We start from the raw sequence: 22,721 nt of genomic DNA, 5'->3' as shown, positions 1-22,721 counted from the left end.
GTACGATCTCACTGACCTTGTACTTTTTGTTGCTTTCTGACAGAATCAAGTCAAAAATGTAGCGAGGACAATTAAGTGGACTCAACACTCAATGAAATGCCCTCTTGATGGCCCTGTCCAGATTACTCCTCTGGCTCGTTGCCGCGGTGGTATGGTGTCGCTCCATCTGCAGACACTGCCACCGCAACCCGCTCCATGCGAGAACCAGGTTGAAGACGCGGTCCCGGTCCACGGGGTGCAAGAGGACTGTCAACTCTGCTGCTGCTGCTGGAGGGTCGCCGCCGTTCCGGAGAACAAGGAACTGCAGCCCCGCGGCCGACCGCGTGTGCAGGTGTTTGAGGTTCTGAAGCGTGGAGGCGGAGGTGGAGACGGACTGGACGTCGACGCTGTCGAGCTTGCGCATCTCCGTGAGAGAGCTGAATGGCCAGTTTCGGGCTTCTTGTCCGCTCTTGGGATAGAGAGTGAGGCCTGTCCTGCGCACGACGAGGCGGGCGCGTCCTCGGACAGTGTCGTACACGCGGAATGCATAGCGAGCCTCTGTCCGCCCTCGATCGCTCTGATCGTCATCATTATCATTCTCATCCTCCGTTCGATCATCGTCATTGTCATCATTGTCGCCTCTCAATTCAAACTCGGTCAAATCGGCGTCTTCCTTTGCGGCCGCCTTCTCCTGCAGCCTCAGCACCGCCAACTCAGCGTGCGTGGGGATGTCCCAGAACACCCAGCGGAACTGCGACAGCAAGAGGCGGTATTTCGGAAAGTTCGTGGCGATCGGATATGTCAGAAAAAACCCGCCGCCGAAGACGAACCAGACCAGTTTGACGCAGAAGGCCATGTCGGCGCACAGCGTGATGAGCAGACAGCAGGAAAAGAAGAAGAGGGTCGCCAAGGTCAGGTTCGGCCGCTCCCAGCGGTGGAAGTTGAGCAGGATTTCGAGGAAGCTCGCCAGGTCCCCGAGCTGGAGCTGGATGATGGGGCCGAGTTCATCCAGGAACGGCTCCAGCCAGTCGTGCTGTCCGTGGCGCTGAATGAGCTCCCCCCAGGCCTGTACACGCGCCTCCCGGTCCACGGCCCGGCTCACACTCTCCCGCACCGTCTGCACCGAGTGGGTACGGAACCTGTTGCGTACGGTGGAGTAGATGATGTAGAAGTAGAGGTAGCCCACGATGTGCTGGGTGTACCAAAGGACACAGTACAGAGCCAGCCATTTCGCCGTCCGACGAGGGGATCGCCACATGTAGATGTGTCGGACGTCGACCAGAAAGGACTGCCAGGGCGCCGAGGTGATGGCGATCCGTTCGATGATGCGCGCGAGGTCTTCGAGGTCGAATGGGGGGGAGTCAAAGTCGTCAATGTAGCCGGTCGTAAAGTCGCGGGTGTAATAGAGGGCCATGTAGCCGAGATATCTTTCCCACGCGAATCTCTCCCCGTCTCTGAATTGAGAGCGGTTGGGACGAGAGACAGGGCGGACGACCTTGACGCGGGAAACATGCCGGCCCAAGATCCAGGCCGTCTGCAGGCTTTCTCTCTGGTGTTCAATCTTGCGGACACGATCGTGAGCTTGGTCTATCTCAGAGGTGACGGCACTGGTGTCCGCATCTGAAAAATCACTCGACACCGCCTGAGCAAGAGCATCGTGGGCATCGAGCAGCTCTTGGTTGTTGTCGACGGTGAAGGTTGGATGACGCTTCCCGAGTTTCCCAGCCGCAATGTGAGTCGCCTTGCTGCGCATGACCCGGCGCGGATGGGTGGCCAGGTACTTGACGCTTTGGAGGTCATCGTGGACTGTCTCGCTCGTCGATCTCTTCGCCTTCGGTGATGAGTTGTGGAGGACTTTCGCCGGATCGAAGGCGGCATCGGAAAAGATGTCCTCTTCGTCATCAGAAGAGGCATCGGCCTGTCCAGGAGAAAGCAGTCGTTTCGACTTTTCCTTGAGCTTGTCTTTCGCGTGGATGGCACGGTCGAGAAGATGTCCAACGTGTTGCTCAGCTTCAGCGACACTGTCACGGGGGCTCAAGGACATGTTAGAAGAACGCTGAAGCCAAACGCTTGAATGATTAGCATAGGTCAGGACCAAAGACCTCACAGTGAGAGCTCCATGTCACGGTGAGCACAGCCTAAGCGACAGGGGCGGCAACATCTGCTTTTCAGCCACAGGAAAGACAGGGGAGAAGTGGCTTAGGACGGTGGGCAACCACGGCAGAAGCCAATATCGGGACATTTGCGGCACCAACCGTCACCATATCCGTAACTGCAACAGTCGATCTAGGCGGTTCTATTCCAAGTTTTTGGTCTGTTCACAACGGGCGCACCGAAAGACGTCGATTGGGTGGGGGGAAGGAAGAATGAACTAGACGGAAGCGAGATCTCGAAAATGCTGGCAGATCGATACCCGCTCACATCCGCCACTGACGATGGCCGAGGATTGAAGGAGCTGATGGAATATGGAAGCGAGCGAAAGAGAAGCGTCGATTGTCGATTGTCGATTTGTCGATTGTAGATCGTTGAGCGCAACTTGATCGTAGTTGACGGGGCGAGTGCTCTGCCGTAGAGATGCTTATATAAGCATAACAGCTACGGCGACGCATTTAAGCGCCAACCTGCAAGACATCGGCAACGACTATCAAACACACACACGACGCAACAACCTTCATTATCTTCCGCGTCCTCAGTGTCCTCTTGTCATCCCTCTTACTTTTGAGAAAATCAACAGCAGAACTGGCTGCACAATGAAGAATGCATTCCAGCCCCTCTGGGGAATATCTTCATTTCGAGGAGGCCATCCTCGTCAACGACAACGACCCTCCCAACACTCAGGGGCGTCTCCAGGCCAGCAAGTGAATCCAACACAGGTGATCGTGTTGACATTATGCTGCCTGACCCCTCACAATAACAAACAGTCTAATTGGGTCTTGATATTGTTCTTTTTCCTATTTATGTTTTTTCACTGCCCTCTCAACCCATATCTTGACTGTCATTGATCAATGCTTGTGATTTCTCTGCTTTCTTTCATGCTTGACACTTCGTTCCCTGTCGCTCGTCACGATAGACATGGACGACAAGCCACCTCCAAAGAAGAGGTCACGCTTCTTCAGTAACGGTAGAAGCAAAGTCGGCAACATCCTGCAGCCATTCAGAAAGCAGTCGCAGGCAGACCCTGACAAATCTGAGGACAACAGCACTGACGATAATCCTCAGCCCAGTCCCAACCACCTCCCGTTACCATCCAACGTCCATACTCCTTTCGCTACGCAAACCACGAGTCCATCTCAACCCCAAGCTAACACCGTGACCTCCGGCCTGAGTGTTTCAAGACCACTGCTCGGAGCCTCAAAGGCAGCTCAGAATGGCGCTGCAGCCGCCAGTCGAGGTCAGAACAATAAAGAAAGCAATCCACCACAGCCAGACGCCACAGGCAGTGAAGCTGAAACCGACGTGGAAACGAGTTCGGACTCGGAAGACGGTGAGCGGGCAGAAGACATCGACGAGAGCGATCGTGAGAATACCAAACCACACACCAACCCCGAGTCGAACTCGCATCCATTAGGATTGAATCAAACGCGTTCAAGGCATCCACGAAGGAACGCCATCTACGGTGTCGAGGCACTTCTTCCACCCGGTTCAGACAGATCGAACAGCCATGGACAACAGGCTGGTCCGAGCTCCACCCCAATCTTTGTCCCTGCGCCCTCCAACCCTCTGGGGAATAGCTATAGCTTTGGCGGTGTCCCTACGAACCCCCATGTCATTCCACCTGGGGGACAATACCCCTTCAACTTCCGTACCGCACAGGCTGCACACGCGCCACCGACCGTGGAACGTGCAACAAGTGATGGGCTGCGGCACCCGCACCCGCACCCGCTGGGCTCTGGCCTAGCACGCCTCGCACAACAAACTGTCCATGCTGACACCGGTCCTCTCCAACAGCAACAACGACCACTGACAACGCCGCCCTCGCACAATGCCTCTGCCACGTATTTGGACGTGGACCGGGATGAAGACGGTGGTCGGCTCCGGAAGTTCCCTTCACGCGCGCCACGTCCCCCTGCCCATCATGGCATCTATGTGAGACCTAAACTCCCGCCTCACCTCGCTGTGAATCCCGACTCGCTTGTTCCAGAACACATGTACACAGCTCCCAACCGCATCGAACACGCCCAGGAATTCGCTCGCATAACCCTCAAACGCAAACGCCCCGAAGCAATCCTCCCCCCGCCCTCGTACGTCTACCAGCGCACCGGCGACCCGAACTTCAACGCCTTCCATGGCTTCCTGTTGTACCCAGAACTTTGCTTCACTTTGGCGACACACCTCCCGGTCAAGGACCTGGTTAGCTTGTACGCGATCAGCAAGGACTTCCATACCATTCTGGACACGCGCTTCACCACGGTGATCCTCTCCCAAGCGATGACCAAGGCCCCCGAAAGTGCCCGGGCGTTTATGTTCCGCAGCTACGCCTACCTCTGCCGCACCGACCCGGCCGCACGCCTCCCTCACCCCAACAGCCGCCTCGCAGCGCTCAACATCCCTCGCCAAATCCCATCCTTCCGATGGCTTAAGATGGTTCTGCACCGCGAAAAGGTCATCCATGAGCTCATGACCGTCTTCGCCGAAGGAGGTATCCCTCTCCCCGGACGGTGCGCGTTGGCACTCAAGAGGCTGTGGTTCATGCTGGACATACCCGACAACGCTCGACGCATCGGGTACGTTCACAACCGGGGCATGATGACCGACCTCGATCTGTACTTCTCGGCGTGCTTCTTCACGAAGCTGGACATGCGACTCAACGACCCGGTGGCCGCCGAGAAGAGAGAGGGGCTGAGGAAACTGCTCCTCGCCCAGCGCAGCTTCACCAAGATCCTGCGCGTACTGAAGCGCGACATCTGGACGACCCGATTCGACGCGATGCGCGAGTGGGTCAAGTGCAAATACACGCCGGCGCCGGACGAGGTCGGGCTGAGCATCTTCGGCGTCCCGGCGCATCGCGTGGGCACGGGCCAGCTGGAGTACTGGGGTCTACGCACCGCCGAGCAAGTCGGCCACCGGCTCGAGGTGCTCCTGCGGCCGGACCAGCTGATCGTCCGCGAGGCGTTCCGCCGCGGCATGCGCTTCGACAAGCATTATCTCATGTTCATACTGTACGGGTACATCCGGCCGGACACGCTGGAGGACTACGAGCCGCGGACGTACGGGCGGCGCATCGGCGAGATCAAGGACGACGAGTACGAGCTGGACGACGTGATCGGCGGGGTGGCCGCGCTCGGTGTCGACGACGAAGGGTTCGATTCCCTCCTCGACCTCGGACAGCCCCGACGGATCAGCAAGTTCACCATTGTCAAGGAGGAGACGTCCAAGCGCGAAAAGGACCTGCGAAAGGCCGAGAAGGAGCTGTTGAAGAGTTGTCACGCGTGGTGGGAGCAGGAGCGCGAGCAAATGCTGGAGCGGGGGCGAGAGGGGAGAGTGATATGATGGGGGGAGTCGCATGAGCAACGCTGTTGAGCTGGTGAATGCTTCCTCCCTCCCTCCATCCATGTGGTCAAGGGCCAGCCAGACTTCTGAAGATGAACTGGTGGTATGTATCACAGCCAGCTGAATTGGAGAAGGCCTGCCAAGGGCTTATTACACTTGGTAGTAGCACTGGAATAAGTCTACCATGTGATGTGCCGGCATTGAGCAGTGCGGGACGATGGGATTTGGAATTCAAGAAAAAGAAGCGAGGAGAAGAATGGGTCCGGTAGACAGACAGACACACAGACCAAGATATCCTCTCTCCGTCCCTAACTCAATGAATGAATCAATGTATCAGAACCAAAGAAATGGCCCCGTATGACAGACGCCCCGCCCTCCCTCCCTCTCCTTGAGAAAGCTACCTGGCTGGGCTTAGGGCAATGGAGGCACAGACAGACAGACACATGCAGAGGATGAAGTAACACATAGGTCGAGTCATAATAATCAATGGATTGAGAATGAATGAACCATGTAATTGTAATTGAAGCACGCACGTACGCACGCACACTACACCCCATGTCTATCTGTCTGTCTATGCAAAAGGGATGGATGGCATGAATGAAAAGATCGACGGTGCCTTATGTCATAGGATAGGATAGAATAATAAGTGGAACGTTATAACGTGGTGACATACAGTAATAAGTAGTATGGTGGGTGTGTGTGCACAAGCCTGGGAATATTTATTTGAATTTTATATCATGTACGTACACACACATACACATCTCTTCTCATTAGGTATATTGTCTGTATGCAGGCTGTCTTTCGAGGAGGGAGGGCAAGCAAGTAAGCAAGGGCCAGGCAGGACAAGCAGGCAGGACAAGCAGGCAGGACAAGCAGTCAGTCCAAACTTGCCCGTGTTGGCAAAAAAAGTTCGACTTCCCACAGGCCGGCTGCCTGTCTTTCAGATTTGGACTCTTGGTGGCGGTGGATGGTGCTGCTGCACGCGGCCAACTCGACATCCACACATCCGCACATACATATGTACATGCGTACACACATACATACGTGGTATCAAGCGCTCTAGATGCAGGGGCCGCCCCGTGGTGTGGTGTGGTGTGGTGTGGTTTGACTTCCCGAGTGTTCAAGTGTCCCATCCAGCAGACGTTGCGTCGGGGTCTGCTTGACATCCTGTAGATCATTCGACAGGACTCTCCCACATGGCCCGTCCGGTACCCGAGGGCAACAATCGCTGAACTTGTCCTCCAGTGGGTGTGGCGTGTACAGTCAACCTCAGTCAGTCGGTAGACTTCTTTCGTTTACCGGGACTTCCTTTATCCAAGTGTTGATCGGCAATTGCACACAGACCCCATATGGACAAGGCCCACATTCTTATCGGGATCTGCAGTGCATTAATTATCCACGGGGGTCAGGTCAGGTCAGGTCAGGTCAGGTGGTGGAAGTCAAGCGACGGCGACGGTGGATATTGGGGATGTCGAGTCAGCATTTAGACTTGTACGCCGCAACGAGGTTGCAGGGCTAGAAGAGATCGAGAGCTCCGCTCTTTGAAGAATGCGGTTAGTGCCGCTCTCCACTCATTTCGGTATGGATTTTGATTCATCTCGCTCCGTCATTATTGCCGCGTTGGGAGGTGACTGGGGGGCATATTGTCGTCCATTATTTTTTGCGTTCCACATTTCAGATAATGATCAGCTGTGCGGCGGCGTTTGCAAATCAGTTCGAAAAGCCGCTGATTTCGCGCCCAACCGAGAATTTCCCTGGGGAGGGGATGGGGTCGCCGTCCCGCTTAAGGCTGTGGTTCGGAGGACTTGATGTCCAGTCTCGCGTCCGACCCGACGAGGGTCTTCGTGTCGGATGATACCACGGTTTTGATGTCGTCCTTGTGCAGCTGCGAGGGACGGGACCCTTCCATTTCTGAATGTGTGTAATCGCCCGGCATCTCCTGTGGAGGGGGCCAGTGCTCATCGCCAGGGGCTTCCACGGCCACCATCACGGCCGACGGCATTTCCACGGGGACCTTCTTTTCGTTTGGAGGCATTTCGGCCGAGTAGGGAGGCACCGCCGGTGTCGAGTCCGCCTCGAGAAGAACTCCATCGGGGCCCAGGTTTCGTCTCTTCTTGCGGTTGTTCCTGACCACCAGGAACACGATCAGGGCGACCAATAGCAATCCCCCCACGGCGGCGGCGATGGCAATGCCGGCTTTGGCGCCCCCAGAAAGACCCGTGTCAGGGCTGGAGGAGGGAGTCGGGGTCGATGCTGCAGTAGACGGGTTGGGAGCTCCCGTAGGAACCACCGAGGGCACGGCGGATGTTGCGACCGACAAGCTCTGGCAGTCGACCGAAAATTGACTGACGTTGGTGGCCGTCATGCAGTTGGAGAAGGGAGCCAGGAACAGAGTTGAAGAACTGCAGTACGGGACATCGCTGCCATATACCGTGACTACCAAAGCGATCAGCTTTCATTCCCGAAATTCGGGCGCTTCCACCACCCGCTGTAACTCACCGGCGCATGTCTGATCCAAACTGGTGACCATGAAACTGAGGAATCCCTGCGAGTTGGTCGGGAACGGGGTACAAGTGCCATCGTCTGGGCCCGTCTTCCAGCTCAAGAATTTCGAGCACTGGCTGTCGGCGTAGAAGGTGACATTGGACAAGGCTATCACATAGTGAAATTGGAGGGCGGACCACACCACCGCGGTGGTCAGGCTGAGGAACTTCATGATAGCAGCAAAGGAAATGTCAAGGGTACTGAGGCATGAAACCAGGCAAAGCAGATAGGTAGAAGAGAAACGAACGAACGTAGCTTGCGTGTACGCAAAGATCAAAAGAGGGACGAGGGAAAAGGGAAGCCGAAGCTGTGGTGTGGGAAGGACGATCACAAGGACTTTTGTGAGCGCCACACCAAGAGTCTTCGACAACAGCAGCGAGGGTCCGGGACAACGGCTGGGAAGGATTCAGGTCTCGCTAAAGGGGAACCCGTGAAACGTCAGACAGAGCACGACATAAGCAGAGCAAGCGAAATGCTCGTTCGAGGGTCGAGGGAAGCGTGGCAGGGAGATTTGGCTGGGGGGTGCTAAAGCCGATCCTGCGACGTCGTGTTGGCGTGACGGGCCATGGCATCTTGGAGTTGTCCGCGATGGATTCAACTATTGGTTGACAGGATCGTTCCCGGCACACAGGCACACAGACGGTGAAAGAGTCGAACGACAGCTGGATGGGGGCGAAAGAGCTTTGGGCCAAGAGGTGTCGCGGTGGACAAAGGGCAAAGGGGCCGCAGTGGGTGATGTGGCGTGTTGGCGCGAAGGATGAATCGAGGCAGATTATTTGATCTCTTCGGGACTGGGCCAGGCACCTACCAGGAACAGGCAAACAATCTCGTTCCTGGTTCCTTTCAGGGGGCGCTGACGAGCTTGTTTGTGGTCGGCCTGGTCAGTGTCAGCCCTATCAGCATGACGAGTCCATAAAAAGGTCGCAAAGGGAACGAAGCGAGGCGAGGCAGATCTTCGGCCGTAGGAGGGAGTGTGGACCGCGTATGAGGCGAGGAGGCTACCTCGCCATGTAGGCGGCAGTGAGGACTACTACCGAATACACTCTGCTACTCTGTACTGTACGGTACCTACATTTGAGCAATGTCTCGAGTAATTAACTAGCATGTGTTCCTTCTCTATTCCACCACATGGTTAGTTTGTGCCGTGTGCCGTGTGGCGTGGCCCGTGGCATCAGACAACCTGAACCTTCATTGTTTGGACCAGCATATGAGGGGGCATGCTATATCCCTCTAGCTTGCTCCTACTCGTCCTAACGTCGGGACTTCAAAACGCCAATTGATTCAAAGCCTTGGGTATCATCACAAGATGTGTGTGTGCTTGTGTGTGCGTGTGTGGCCTTTCTTCTTCCCAATTCGAATCCTCTTCGTGACCTCGTCCAACGCCTTGCTTGCTGTCTACAAGAAAATGCTCCAAGATGAAACCCCCTCGTTCCCCAGGGTCTTCATAATCCCTCAAGATCCCCCTCAAGCACAGCTCGTGCGAACCGCGTGTTTCCCGAGTCTGCGATCCGTCCTCCAATCACTTCTCCCAACTTCTCAATCAGCTGGGCCCGCGTGTTGGCAGCAGACTCTGCGGAATGTCCGTTCATCATGGGGATGTCGTCGTCCACCAATGTCCCGAGAGCGTTCAGAATCGCACTGACGACCTTTTCGGCTTCGGCCTTCTTTATGCTCGACTCCTGGATGTCCTCCTCCAATAGTTCCCCATACGCTTTGACGTTGGGCAGGATCAGCTGTCGAACCACCTCCGCCCCGCCAATGGCTTTTAACCCAAGAATGGCGCCGTAGTGGCTGCCATATGGCTTCTTCGGATCCAGGAACGTCTTCAGGCAGGATCGCGCCAGGCGGGGCTTGAGGCTGTGTGAGTACTTGGAGTATTTATTGCAGAGGTGACCTAAAAGGGACCCAGCCAGATCGCGGAGGTCGTAGTGATCGAGGGCTCCGATGCCCGTGCCCAAGGTGCGTCCGATCAAGCAGGTCAGTACGGGAGGGATCATGGAAGCAACCTGTTATCCTCGTTAGCCGCGGCACACGCAATCGGGGAGGGCACGCACGTAGGGGGTGAGATTGAGTTTGTCGTTCCGGGTCAAGGCATCCGTGACCATCATCATCTGCGTGAGCACGAACAGATCCTTCAAGTTGTGGGTGACCTTTTCCGCCACGAATTGCACGAAATAAGGCACGAGCTGATGTAGACCGGGATCTTCTTTCAAGCTGGCCAGACCTGCTGCTCGATACTCTGGTTGCGTCTCGTCCAGCACCGACCCGCACACCTTCTCAAAATATAATTGTAGTTCTTTGGATAGGATATGTTTGACCTGGGGTTTCGTGGTCGTGGTGTCGGCGCCGCTCATCGCAGCCAGGGCCGGGTTCGCGTTGGGTCCCTTGGGGACTAATTCGAGATTCCTGGCTTCGGTCGATGTTGGGTTCTGAGGGATTGAAGGCTGAACGCCCTCCACCGCCAGCCAGTGGGCTACATTGGAACACACGCAAGTTAGCCAACGCTCGCACGAGCTCTCACGGTCGAGCCACCTCCGTACCTGTAAATGTGACTTCTCTCGGCACCTTGGGGAGGGGCGCGTTGATGAGCTTCTCAAAATCCATCTCTTCATCCTCGACGTAGAACAGCGGCTGTCCAGGCCCCAAGGACGCCTCCCCGTATTTCAGCGGTCGTGTCGACTCGTAACCGTACAACGGTTCGATATCCAGCACGCGCAGTGCTTGCGAGATGTCTTGCGACCACAGGATCGTGCGGCGGGCATGTTTCATGAATTTGAGGGCCTCTTGGAGGACTTGGGAGATGCGGTATTCGACGTCGCGGCAGAGTGCTTGGTTGACTTCCTTGTTCAGGTTCAGGATGCCCACCGACTCGGCCACATCCTTAACCGTGTCCTGTCCCCAAAGAGTCATGTTGCGGTTCTGCGGATCTTGCGCCGGTCGGTGGTCGAGATGGGAGGAGGCCGATGAAGAACTAATGGAAGAGAGAGAGAGAGAAGACAGAGAAGTCTTTATTGATCAGACAGCATCTAGTGAATAAGCGATAACATGAATGGGACTCCTCCAGCTGCGTCGCATGCAAAGAAACTTGTCGATGGCTTCGTGATAAGTTTCTCCTCACAATCGCAGTGGGGTGCGCAGTCTGCACATCTGGGGATCCCCTGGTCAGTGCCTACAGTCGGGACCAATGAGCAACAGTGTTACGTGCTGTACCAGCGAGCAAGCCAGTTGGAGGCACGGCATATCATACTGTATTCACTACACACTCGCATATTCAATACATAGGCACTCTTCTGCTCTACTATCCTAGACGAGCAGCCGCCTCTGAAAAGTCCAGGAGCTGAAATCTCCCCCTCCTTATTCTCCATCCGACACTCGCCATACCAATCTCGCGCCGCTGACTTTCTTCTCTCGGAGCATTTTCAGTGCCTTCTCCGCCCTCTGCAGCATTGTTTCCCCCTCGACAATAACCTGCTCGTTCGCCTCGATAATGCCCCGGGCGAGACACTCGGGCATGATTTCACTTTGCAGATGTTCTGCGAGGAATTTGTTCTCCAAGTAAAAGTGGGTTCGGACGCCTACCGCGTCGACACCTTCTGGCCACTGGACCACCCTCTTCACGTCCATGTCGTAAGTCGGTCGCACTCCTTCCGCCGCGTCTCTGATGATAACTGGAAGGAGAATGGCGACTTTGGTGCCGGATTTGGGTTTGACCATTCGCGAAATAGGCACCACGCTGCCGTTGAGGCTGCCGATACAGTCGAGGATGAAATGGATGCCGCTGGGCCCGGATTGGGCATCCGTGTATGCTACGATCTCCCGTTCAACTCCTGGATCTCGATAATCGAAGCACTGAGCCGCGCCGTAACCGCGTAATTTCTCTTGATGTTTCTTGCTCGCCGTGGTGATGATCTTGGTATATCCATACCACTTCAAGATTTGTAACGCGTATTGTCCCACGCTGGAACTTCCACCCCAGATCAATATCCACGAGTCCTTCTCCCGTGGTGTATATCCCTCCGGTTTCGGCCAGGGCAACTCGAAGCCAAAATCTTTGGTGAAAGTGTGCCATGCAGTCACGAAATTGTTCGGGACTGTCACCGCCTGTTGCATGGTGACATTGGGAGGAAGCTTGCCGAACAGGAACTCTGGGGCCACTGCGTATTTCTGGTGTGCTTTCTCCGCCTGACTGCGCCAGGTGAAACCAAAGACTTTGTCCCCAACATTGAACTTGGTTACATCTGGTCCAGTTTCAACCACGGTACCAGCAATGCCGTCGCCCAATATCTGGGGATGTTTAACCAGAAGGCCGCCGTCGGCTTGGTGTAAGTCGAGGGGAGTCGAAGCGGTCCATTCGCACCGCACTCGAATTTCGTTGGCAGTTGGTGCAACAGTAGGCACTTGATGCACCTCCAACGGAAGACCTGGGCCCACGGTTACAACAGCAGGGTGTGTGCTCATTGTGTATGTCGACTAAAGATGATGTTGATAGTGCTTCTGGGTTCGTTCTAGACGTGTCGTGACAGATATAGATGATGTGGAGGCGTGCTCTAGTATAGAGCCAGACATAGATGCCGGTTGCACCATGGCTTTATATACACAACATGTGAGTCTTGTCGAGCCACCATGTCCAGGAGGACCTTTCGACATGTTGCACTTACCACTGCTTTTTCAGTCTCGATTGCCCCCATGTATCAATCGCAGTCCAATCAGACCAGTGAATCGTGTAACTGGTGGGTTGCCACATTACTAAGAAGCGGAGTAGTACGGTGGATCATACCATCCAAAATTTCGTCCGTTGCCAGGTTTGCAGGGGCCGCATCCACGGCATCGAACACGACTTCGAAAAAAGTTTCTCTGGACTTTTGTTGTGATGAGACGACGTGGCCGTCGGAACATTCTGGGACTAGACTCCAGTAGACGTCTCTTGCCGTACCAAGGAGGGGTTTCAGGATCCATATCGTAGCCGTCCTGAAAAGTAATTATAGCATTCGATCCATTTCTAGAATTCGCGATAGAATCTTGCAGCAACCGTACTCTAGTCATAAAAGTTTCCCGTGGGGTCAAAGGGTGGGATATCTGACGCCATTCTCAAATGCGTGTCGCCTATTTGCAGGAGTTTGCGCACGACCCAATCCCTCTCCTGCCCGGGTTCAAAGACCATCAAGCACAGTCTGAGAGCGAAGATGATGAAAAACGGCCCCAGGAAGGATGATGTCATCATGAAAGGCGCAGTCCGACATATCTCCCGGGCGATTTCTCGATTCTCCATAATGTAAAGCTCATGTTTCTCGGGCGCGATGTCTTTCTCGATACCTTTCAAAATGAGGTTGAGTATGATCATGATTGTCCAATGGCCCACTTGAGTAGACGAAACAAACACGTTGACGTATACATATTGTTTTGGGAACACGGGATCCATGGTTTCGATCGTCGAGAATTCGAGTCCTTGTTTCTTAAGTGCAGCCCGAAATCTCAGATTGATGGATTTGAGGTTGGCTCTATGCAATCGAGTCCGCAAAAGAAGGGCCTCTTCATGAGCGGCATATTGGTCTGCTGGTAACTGTCTTCGAGCCTCCTCTAGATTCTTGGCATCTCGCAATGTCGTCGGGATGCAGATGTGCTCCAGGTAGAACTCCTCCGCCAGGTCGAAAATTCCCATGCGTTCACTGGGAATTCCACAGGCTCGTAGATCCTCATGAATCTTTTTGGCCATTTCGACCCACTGGGGCTCGGATAGAAAGCAGGCTTCGTCTCTCATGAAGGCTTCAATAACGATGGTGTGACGGTAAGCAAGGTAAACATCCCGATCTAGACCTGATAGATGACGATCTGGGCCACGAATGCGCATCAGGGTCCCCGCACCACCAGCATGGCGCACCCAAGATTGATTGGAGTCCGAGGCAAACATTTCGTAAAAAGACAGCAGGATCGTGGCCGACAGTGTCTCGGTCGACATGCCCGTGGAATCATCCATCAATGACTGATTAAGAAGACGCAGTGCCTTGCCATAGTATTGTCTTGATTCATGCACAAATAAATCCGTCTGCCGCGTTCTGCTTAAATGAACCAAAGAGACGGCGCGAACCGCGGCGTCGAGGAGTTTCGAACCGAACAGGACAGGCAGTTGTACCAGCCAGTTCTGATGGCTCCGCATCTGACGAGGAAGCAACAGTTGGCCATGGCCGCTTAAAGAGGAAGAAAAGGTATTGAGAAGTTGTTCTTGAACTAGATTGGGGGCGTAGATGGGGTCAATGAGTGCCATTTCGAATGGGACGTCCTGGCTGATCGCGCCGTCATTGAAAAGTCCGCCCCATGGAGGTGTTGACATCGACGACTTTGAAAGATCGGCATCAGGATATATCTGGTTCTCTAGAAGGGCAAAAAAGGGATTGCGAGCCGGTAACGCTTCGAAGGGTCGATAACGACGCACTTCGACGTCCGGTGTATTGAAACGCGTGATCAGGTCGGTTGATTCTTCGGGTGATGACTCTGTTGATTGACTGTTGTTGCTGGTAGAGGGCGAAACGCTGTCCGCCCCGATTCCAGACTCTGAATCGTCCTTCTGGCCAAATCGCTTCCGCAATTTGGAACCTTCATCGTAAATCCTCAGATCGGAATCGTAGCCTGGGCAGGGACGGTTGCCTCGGACACAGTTATTGCAGATGGGCCGTGTTAAGTCACATCTAACTCTGCGCTTGACGCATACGCGACATCCTTTGCTCCTCGGGATACCAACCATGCCTAACGTGATTGACCGTTCATGTGGAGGAGGAAGTCGGCTAAGAAGAGGGGGCAGTGGTCTCCTTTTAATGGGAGCGAAAAACCTCTCTGGAAAGCTGATCAGAACGTCGGCGGAGGCATATCAATGCGAGCGACAGTCTCCATGGCGTAAGTCGCAGAGGTGGACGGGATGTGAAAAATGAGAATGGTTGATGCCTGATCAGATATTGATCTACCCTCATAAGAAGATGTACGAGGAGTAAGTAGCATTGAGTGGTTGCCGACAGCGATACGGAGACCCGCGGTAAACGGCTCCACGGCTCACTAGGTCTAGAGACCGCAGTGAAGAAGATCAATCGGCTATGACGACAAGCCTAGGAGCCACAGGTGCTTAGGTACCACCAACGGTGGCAGAGCCACTGGAACAGGGACGAAAACGCCAACCAGCCCTAAGGATCCAGAGAACTCAGGGACGCCTGGGAAGTCTCGTGGCCAGTAAGCGGGCTAGTGGGCGTTTCGGATAAGCCGTTCCAGGCGCCCACCGTGGCGCAGCTTTAACTGAGGAGAGCGCAAGTTGCACACTGCTGTGCCCTTGTGTAGATAATCCCCGCCTGCGCAGCCACACAACCTACAGACGATGCTCGTATCAATACGACTATTGCCTACGTCTTAGATCTGCAGTAGGAAATTGCGTGAAAATGATTGAACAATTCGTTTTCTGTGCTTTCGCTACCCGAATTGCGTCTCGTGGTGCTGGTTTCCTGTTCAATGGACTCAGCTAAGGCCACCCATAGCCCCTGTCTTGCCCTCCCGGTAGCCGGCCCCAGTTGCACCAGTCATTCCCGTTATGCAAGAATCGTCTACGCCAGCCTCAAATCAAGCACCAGGAAAATCGTTGTTGGGCACACCAGAAATGCTCCCGCTTGGTCCAGAGCACTGTTTCACCCCCAGAACAGAGGGCCCTAGCCAGGCTCCTCACCCTATACTTGATATCCCTCAAGCTTCCAGCTCATTCATTGGGACGTCTTCATCATCAGGACCAACGATGGCCTCTGCAACCTTCCACACTTGGATCAAGTTGTCGTCCGCTGCACTGCAGACCACCCAGGGGAGGTTTTTGTTCCACGAGAAGTCGCTGATACGGTTGGTATGTCCTCCGTGCATGAAAAGAAGCTCTGGCGGTCCATCTTCACTGTCTTCGGGGGTCTGCTCCTCGCCGACCTTGGACAAATCCCAGAACATTATCCTTCGATCATAGCTGCTGGATGCGAGAACCGACTCTTCGAACGGATGCCACTCGAGTGTCGTCACACTGTCATTGTGCCCCTCGAGGACGTGCAACTTGTCCTTGAGATTCCGCAGGTCCCAGATCGCAATGGTCTTGTCGGCACTTCCAGTCGCCACCAGAGTCTCCACGGAAAGGTTGAACGCGATGGCATTGATTGCATCCCGATGCTGACCTGTGCCCTTGGCGGCTGCTCGGGTAGTGTCACCCTGTCTCAGGTCCACAAGCTGCATGGTGAGATCGTCCGACACGGATCCTAGCACATTTGGGATGATGGGGTGGAATTGTACGTCGTTCACAATCCCCCAGTGGTGAGTGTATCGCCGACTCTCGTGGAGCAACTTGTTGGTTTTTGATGCCTGTGTGATGTCCCAAAGTCGGACTGTATAGTCTTCGCTGGCCGTGGCCAATTGGCCCGCTTGGTGAGGATCCCAACTGAGACCGTAGCCCTCCTTGGTGTGCCCACTAAGCTCGATCGTAGGGTTAGGTCTTCCTGAGGGCAGGCCGGGAAGTTTGGACCTGTCCCAAATCATGACTCGCCCGTCGGTGCACATGGTTGCGATAACATTCGGATTCTGTGGCTGATATCGTGCCTTATTGACTTCGCCGGGATGGTCAATTTTCTGGACGATATGAAACTTGACTTCAATTTGATTCTTGCCAGACGGACCTCCGCCATATCCGCCAATTTCTCCGGTCTCTTCATTGTAGTCTTTTACATCTGCTTTCTTGCGGTTAGGTAGCTGGACGCTGGCGACTTGAAGGTAGTTCGGTTGGCCTTCAGCCGTATGTGTGCCGATCAAAAGGCGGTGCTTTGAGTAGTTGGTGTCAGGAACCCTGAGCGAGTTAGCCATTAGACAGGAACGAAACACGCCACCGGGTTACTCACGCTGTCACATCTGGGAACCACTGAGTTGTCAGGGTAGGCCAATCTAGGGCTGTACTGAGTATCATATCGTAGAGGAAAGGAGCATTCTTCTTCCACGTCTTATATTCTTCATTGATGATTTTCTGTTCAGTCTCGGCATCTTCATTGTTGAGCTCTTGATCGCTCACTTTACGGTGATCGTGGTTAGCAAATGAACATGCGCTTTGAACAGAGCCGCCTTACTATTCTCGTCGTCCTCCGCCATTTTGTCGTTTGAGGTGAGAAACTCGAGGAAGAGCGAGGAGAATCAGTCGTGAAGTAAGAAGAGTCGGTAGGCGGCTGAGATCGCTTGCGAGTACGGAGTACGGGGTTGGTCTTCTGTTCTCTTGCAAGCTCTTGATGAAAAGACGCGCCCGCCATACTTCAAAACCGCACTTGAACCGACGCGTTAAGTGACCCGGCCCAAAGAAGGCTAGTGCGCCAAGACCTCACCCATTGCCGCCAGATCTTCGACAACCAGCCTCGAGTCATCATCAATTCCGCATAAACATCCATATCATCTGTCCTCATCTCTATAGGAGATCTACTTCCTCTCCTGCGCATCTGCAACCAGCGCCCCTCGCATGTGAAATTCGGGAAGTGGCGACTTGGTATACTCCCTCCTTTTCACCGACATTAGCAAACCTCGTTTGGTTCCACGCCCACCGTCACCATGGGTGTTCCCAAATTCTTCCGATGGCTCAGCGAGCGATATCCTGCGATATCTCAATTGATCGCCGAGAACCGCATTCCAGAATTCGACTGTCTGTACCTCGACATGAACGGCATCATTCACAATTGTACACACAAGGACTCTGACTCCCCATCCTTTCGGATGACGGAGGACAAGATGTTCATTGCTATCTTCAACTATATAGAGCACCTTTTCGGCAAGATTAAACCCAAAAAGCTGTTCTTCATGGCTATCGATGGAGTGGCACCCCGCGCCAAGATGAATCAACAGCGCTCGCGCCGTTTTCGTACTGCTCTCGACGCTGAAAAGGCTCGTGAGAAGGCCATCAAAGAAGGTGTGGAGTTGCCCAAGGAAGAACCCTTTGACAGCAATTGTATCACCCCGGGTACGGAATTCATGGCAAAGCTCACCAAGCAACTCAAATATTTCATCAGTAAGAAGGTCTCTGAAGACGTCGACTGGCAAGGGGTCGAGGTTGTACTGTCTGGCCACGAAGTCCCGGGGGAAGGAGAACACAAAATCATGGAATACATTCGACAAGCCAAAGCGCAACCCGGCTATGATCCCAATGTGCGCCACTGTCTCTACGGACTGGATGCCGATTTGATCATGTTGGGTCTTCTCAGCCATGACCCTCACTTCTGCCTACTTCGCGAGGAGGTTACTTTTGGGAGACAGTCGCAGAAGAAATCCAAGGAATTGGAGCATCAAAACTTTTACCTCATGCATCTTTGCATTGTCAGGGAATACTTGGAGCTGGAATTCCAGGACCTGAAGCAAGAGGGCGTTCTTGGTTTTGATTATGATATGGAGCGAATCATTGACGATTTCATCTTGATGGCTTTTTTCGTTGGAAACGATTTCTTACCCAACTTGCCCAATCTGCACATCAACGAGGGGGCGTTGGCGCTTATGTTCCAAAAATACAAAAAGATCCTCCCAACATTGGGCGGCTACATCAACGAGCATGGTGTGATCAATCTGCAGCGACTGGAAGTCCTTTTGAATGAGTTGGCAGAGGTGGAGGACCGTTTCTTCGAGGCAGAATATGCTGGGGCTAAGTGGATCGATGCGAAGCGACATGGGCAAAATGCAGACGAGCCATTGACGCCTTCCCGTGGACCTCTCAGAGTCTCACCCGAACAAAAGCAGCTCTTCAAGGAGGTGAAGAAGTACTTTGTATCACCTGTCAACAAGGATCCTGCGACAAGACAGCCCCTAACCCTACCTTCCACACTCCCGGCACGCGATCGTAAATTTGTGCAGCAACTCGCGACAGATTTGAACCTGCAGTGGTCCACGAAGGAAGACGGCGACGGCAATCGCTTCATTCAGTTGGAATTCCCAGTCAAGGGAGACCAGGCGGAATCGGACGAGGAAGATGAAGAGTCGGAACTAGCAATTATGCGGGTCTTGAAGCGATACGAAAATGCCAAAGTCGAAGAGAGCACCAGCGAACAGGCCCAACAAGACATGCAGAAGAAGTACGCGGAAAAGTTCCAGGAGTGGAAAGATCAATATTACAAGGAAAAGTTTGGCTGGGGCCTTGAGAATGAAGAGGCACTAAGAAAATTGACGGAAAACTACGTGCAGGGTTTGCAATGGGTTCTTTTCTACTATTATCGGGGCGTTGCTTCGTGGCCGTGGTTTTATCAATATCACTACTCGCCAATGATCTCGGACGTCAAGAGAGGTCTGGGTGCTGACATGAATTTTCAACTTGGGCAACCGTTCCGGCCATTTCAGCAGCTGATGGGCGTTCTTCCGGATCGCAGCAAGAAAATTGTCCCCGAAGTCTACCACGACTTGATGACTTCGAAAGATTCGCCCATCATCGACTTTTATCCGCGAGATTTTGCACTCGACATGAATGGCAAGAAACAGGAATGGGAAGCTGTCGTCAAGATCCCGTTCATCGACGAGCGGCGGCTTCTCGATGCTATGGCTCCTAAAGATGCTTTACTGTCTGAGGAAGAGAAGCTTCGCAACGATTTTGGAGTCAGTCTGAAATTCACGTATGCGCCAGAGGTGGACTACACTTATCCTTCTTCGCTCGTCGGAATCTTCCCAGATCTACCGCATTGTCATTGCATTCAAAACGAATTTGAACTCCCAACCATGGATGGCCTAGAGCCGTACGTGGGTCTGGTGGACGGTGTCAAACTTGGTATCGCAGCTTTGGCTGGCTTCCCCAGTTTGAAGACCCTGCCATTTACCGGCTCGCTGGGATTCCACGGCGTAAATGTCTTCCAACAAGACAGTCGAAACGAGAGCATGATCGTTACGTTGTCAGATACCGAAGCGCGAGCCCGAGTGGAGTACGCAAAAGTCCTTTTGAACAGGCGTGTCTATGTCGGATATCCATTCTTGCAAGAAGCAAAGATTGTCAAGGTTTCAGACGAACTTTTCGACTACGTCATGGCAGACGACGGGGAAAGCGTGCCTCACCATATCAGGGCGGTTGAGCATTCGGGCGCCGAAATTGACCAGTTCCGGAAGAAGGCAGATCGAATTGAAAAATACTACAGCAAGAGACTTGGAATGTTGATCGGCGAGGTTGAATCTCTGGTTCACGTTGAGATGCTCAAAGGACTCAAGAAATTGGACGATGGATCGACTGTTAAGGAGTTTGCCGAGCTTCCAGGTCTGGACACCATCCACGCAACGCAGCTTATAGTCGAAAACGTGGTCAGCGAAGACGTCCGTTTCATTGAGCAGGCAGCTGTGCCTATCGAAGAAGAGTTTCCAGACGGTACTAATGCCTTCTTCCTCGGCGATTACGCTTATGGACGCCCTGTCAGTGTTATCGGCCATGAGAACGGAAAGGCAAAATGCTTGATTGCACTTTCGAAAGCTCGCCAGGTGGAATTCGGGCGTGAGATCGCTCGCCAAGCCGAAAGACTGTCACCATACACGCCTTCATACCAGGTCGCCCAGAGCCTGAACCTGAATCCACTCGCGTTGGCCAAGATCACCTCGTCATTTTCCATCACGGTGGACGGTACCAGAGTAAATCTGGGTCTCAATCTCAAGTTTGAAGCGAAAAAGCTCAAAGTTCTGGGCTATTCGCGCAAGGGTGCTAGCGGGTGGGAGTTCAGCAGGGCAGCCGTTGAACTGATCCAGCAATACATGATCAGATTTCCGCAATTCATTGCTGGCATCCACAAGAACCCGCAGGGTGATATGCTACCTGCAACAGCGTACTTCCCCGGCGACGAGCAGCAGGCCAAAGCAAAAGTCAAAGAGATTCAAGCATGGCTGAAGGAGATCGAATCAAGGAGTTTCGAGAAGGTCCCCCTAGAGGCTGAGCAGTTGGACTCGGAGATTGTGAAGCGCATCGAGCAAGCTGCGGACGAAGCCCTTCGTTCTGAGCCCCCTCCATACAACAAGACTATCGGAGGAGTCCCTCGTAATGGACTTTTGAAGCCCTCGGATGCGCAATGGCGACTTGGAAATCAGAAATTCAGTCTCGGGGACAGGGTGATTTACGTGGCCGATTCTGGCAAAGTCCCGATTGCCTCCAAAGGAACTGTTGTTGGTCTCACTCAAACCACGAGGGAAACTTGGCTTGATGTTGTCTTCGATGTCTCCTTTATGAGTGGGACGTCGTTGGGAGATCGCTGCTCACCCTTCCGAGGATCCACTGTGCCGACATGGTCAGTTTTAAATCTCAGCAATCGACAAGTTCTTGCCTCATCAAAAGCAAGCGCGAACCGACAAACCAATGGCACGGCGCATTCTCCCCTCACCGTGTCCGGTTATGGTCAACCTGGAATTGGCGGCCAAGCGCAACTACGCCCAGCCGGTACGCCTCCGGCGTTGAGAGGTACATGGCGGGGAGCCGTATCCGGGCACCAATTGAATGGGCGAGGGCACACGAATGGCATGGCAGGTCGAGGCCAGATGACTGGTATCTCAATGCCAATCCGGAACATGACGGGCTCACCTGCCAACGGTCACCAGGGCAATGCGACAAATGGTCAGCGTGGCCGTGGTGGCCGCGCATCGATGGGTCATGTCAGTGCTCGAGGAGGGTACACGATCGTTGACCGAGGAGATGCTCAAACTGGTGTTATCCAGAACAATCCTAACTTTCGGCCCAAATCGCAGAACAACGTCCCTCCACCTGCCACCTTGAACAATCCTTCCACCCCACGGGGCCGTGGTCGAGGACGAGGCGGTTCGTCTAGAGGAGGACGAGGAGCAACGCCGCGAGGAGGAACATGAGTTGATAGCGCCTACCGATCTGCAAACCTGTATGATTAGCGAAGGTTTTTCCAGTCTTGGACATATGTTTGGTTTTGTCTTCAAGGGCATGTGGTGACCCACGCTGGCGCCACGCGAGATATTAGTGAGTAAAGGGTTTCAGTCACACGGAGGAAGCCGATGTTATCGCTCCAGTTGAATGCAGCGTACCGGATGGAGTCGAGGGCGGCTGGGTCTTCCCGAGCAAAGCTAGCAATCCCTTGCACTGCAAGCTCGGTATGGCAATGCAGCGCCCCGCAGTCCGAGTGTCCAGCATTCCTTCCTTCAATCGACCGAACCGACTGCCACATGCTCAAATGGAAAAGCGTTCGAGATACGAGATTGCGACAACGATCGCCATGAGAAGCGCGACTAGCCCGAAGAACAGCCATAGATGCGAATTCTGGGACGGTGACATCGACTGTAACCATGTCCAACCATCGCCAGTTCCTTCCCGACACTGGGGTGTCCTGTGTTTGCCTGTCTCTTTGCGAGTTCTACATTTCCCTCCCGGACGATTGTTCAGGTCCGACGCTTGAGATGCACGTCATCTGATGGGCCGGTTTGCCTTACTAACTACGGAGCAGGACTTTCCCGTTCCAGCTTTCGCGACCTGGACAGGACCCCGCCTTGTGCTCATGTGCTTCGCCGAGAGAACAGGTTCACACTCACCCGAACCCCTTCAACCCGGGCTGCATACCCCCCGTTCCTACCGGGACAGAGTGACCCCTCTTTTCCCGATGGTCCTTATTGATGCTGATTTGATACAGTCGTTGCGTTCCTGGCTGCCTCTCCACGCCAGGTTGGGGGACCACGTCAGATCTGTTCGTCAACCCCTCTACCGAGTTCCTTGCTAC

At 53.9% G+C, this 22,721-nt stretch overlaps 8 protein-coding genes across 8 annotated transcripts; 2 read left to right on the top strand and 6 right to left on the bottom strand.

The window, feature by feature from the left end:
- Nucleotides 1–88: 88 nt before the first annotated feature.
- AYL99_03971 (hypothetical protein) lies at nucleotides 89–2,023 on the bottom strand (the record flags this gene model as incomplete). The annotated part of the gene is made up of 1 exon (XM_018835485.1): nucleotides 89–2,023. One exon carries the CDS (start codon nucleotides 2,021–2,023, stop codon nucleotides 89–91), a length of 1,935 nt encoding a protein of 644 aa, XP_018695135.1.
- A 1,028-nt stretch (nucleotides 2,024–3,051) lies between these two features.
- On the top strand, nucleotides 3,052–5,469 carry AYL99_03970 (hypothetical protein; the record flags this gene model as incomplete). The annotated part of the gene is made up of 1 exon (XM_018835484.1): nucleotides 3,052–5,469. The coding sequence occupies one exon, from the start codon at nucleotides 3,052–3,054 to the stop codon at nucleotides 5,467–5,469; it is 2,418 nt and encodes an 805-aa protein (XP_018695134.1).
- Nucleotides 5,470–7,252: 1,783 nt separating this feature from the next.
- AYL99_03969 (hypothetical protein) lies at nucleotides 7,253–8,185 on the bottom strand (the record flags this gene model as incomplete). Its single annotated transcript, XM_018835483.1, has 2 exons — nucleotides 7,253–7,905; nucleotides 7,969–8,185. The coding sequence occupies 2 exons, from the start codon at nucleotides 8,183–8,185 to the stop codon at nucleotides 7,253–7,255; spliced, it is 870 nt and encodes a 289-aa protein (XP_018695133.1).
- Nucleotides 8,186–9,455: 1,270 nt separating this feature from the next.
- Nucleotides 9,456–10,923, bottom strand: AYL99_03968 (hypothetical protein; the record flags this gene model as incomplete). The annotated part of the gene is made up of 3 exons (XM_018835482.1): nucleotides 9,456–10,019; nucleotides 10,068–10,486; nucleotides 10,554–10,923. The coding sequence occupies 3 exons, from the start codon at nucleotides 10,921–10,923 to the stop codon at nucleotides 9,456–9,458; spliced, it is 1,353 nt and encodes a 450-aa protein (XP_018695132.1).
- Nucleotides 10,924–11,367: 444 nt separating this feature from the next.
- AYL99_03967 (hypothetical protein) lies at nucleotides 11,368–12,471 on the bottom strand (the record flags this gene model as incomplete). Its single annotated transcript, XM_018835481.1, has 1 exon — nucleotides 11,368–12,471. The coding sequence occupies one exon, from the start codon at nucleotides 12,469–12,471 to the stop codon at nucleotides 11,368–11,370; it is 1,104 nt and encodes a 367-aa protein (XP_018695131.1).
- A 577-nt stretch (nucleotides 12,472–13,048) lies between these two features.
- Nucleotides 13,049–14,752, bottom strand: AYL99_03966 (hypothetical protein; the record flags this gene model as incomplete). The annotated part of the gene is made up of 1 exon (XM_018835480.1): nucleotides 13,049–14,752. One exon carries the CDS (start codon nucleotides 14,750–14,752, stop codon nucleotides 13,049–13,051), a length of 1,704 nt encoding a protein of 567 aa, XP_018695130.1.
- A 977-nt stretch (nucleotides 14,753–15,729) lies between these two features.
- Nucleotides 15,730–17,151, bottom strand: AYL99_03965 (histone acetyltransferase type B subunit 2; the record flags this gene model as incomplete). The annotated part of the gene is made up of 3 exons (XM_018835479.1): nucleotides 15,730–16,855; nucleotides 16,908–17,073; nucleotides 17,130–17,151. The coding sequence occupies 3 exons, from the start codon at nucleotides 17,149–17,151 to the stop codon at nucleotides 15,730–15,732; spliced, it is 1,314 nt and encodes a 437-aa protein (XP_018695129.1).
- Nucleotides 17,152–17,598: 447 nt separating this feature from the next.
- Nucleotides 17,599–21,846, top strand: AYL99_03964 (hypothetical protein; the record flags this gene model as incomplete). The annotated part of the gene is made up of 1 exon (XM_018835478.1): nucleotides 17,599–21,846. The coding sequence occupies one exon, from the start codon at nucleotides 17,599–17,601 to the stop codon at nucleotides 21,844–21,846; it is 4,248 nt and encodes a 1,415-aa protein (XP_018695128.1).
- Between the last annotated feature and the right edge of the window lie 875 nt (nucleotides 21,847–22,721).

This window comes from Fonsecaea erecta (assembly GCF_001651985.1).
Source record: "Fonsecaea erecta strain CBS 125763 chromosome Unknown Scaff3, whole genome shotgun sequence".
Taxonomy (NCBI): domain Eukaryota; kingdom Fungi; phylum Ascomycota; class Eurotiomycetes; order Chaetothyriales; family Herpotrichiellaceae; genus Fonsecaea; species Fonsecaea erecta.
This window is presented reverse-complemented; position numbering and strand designations above follow the sequence as displayed.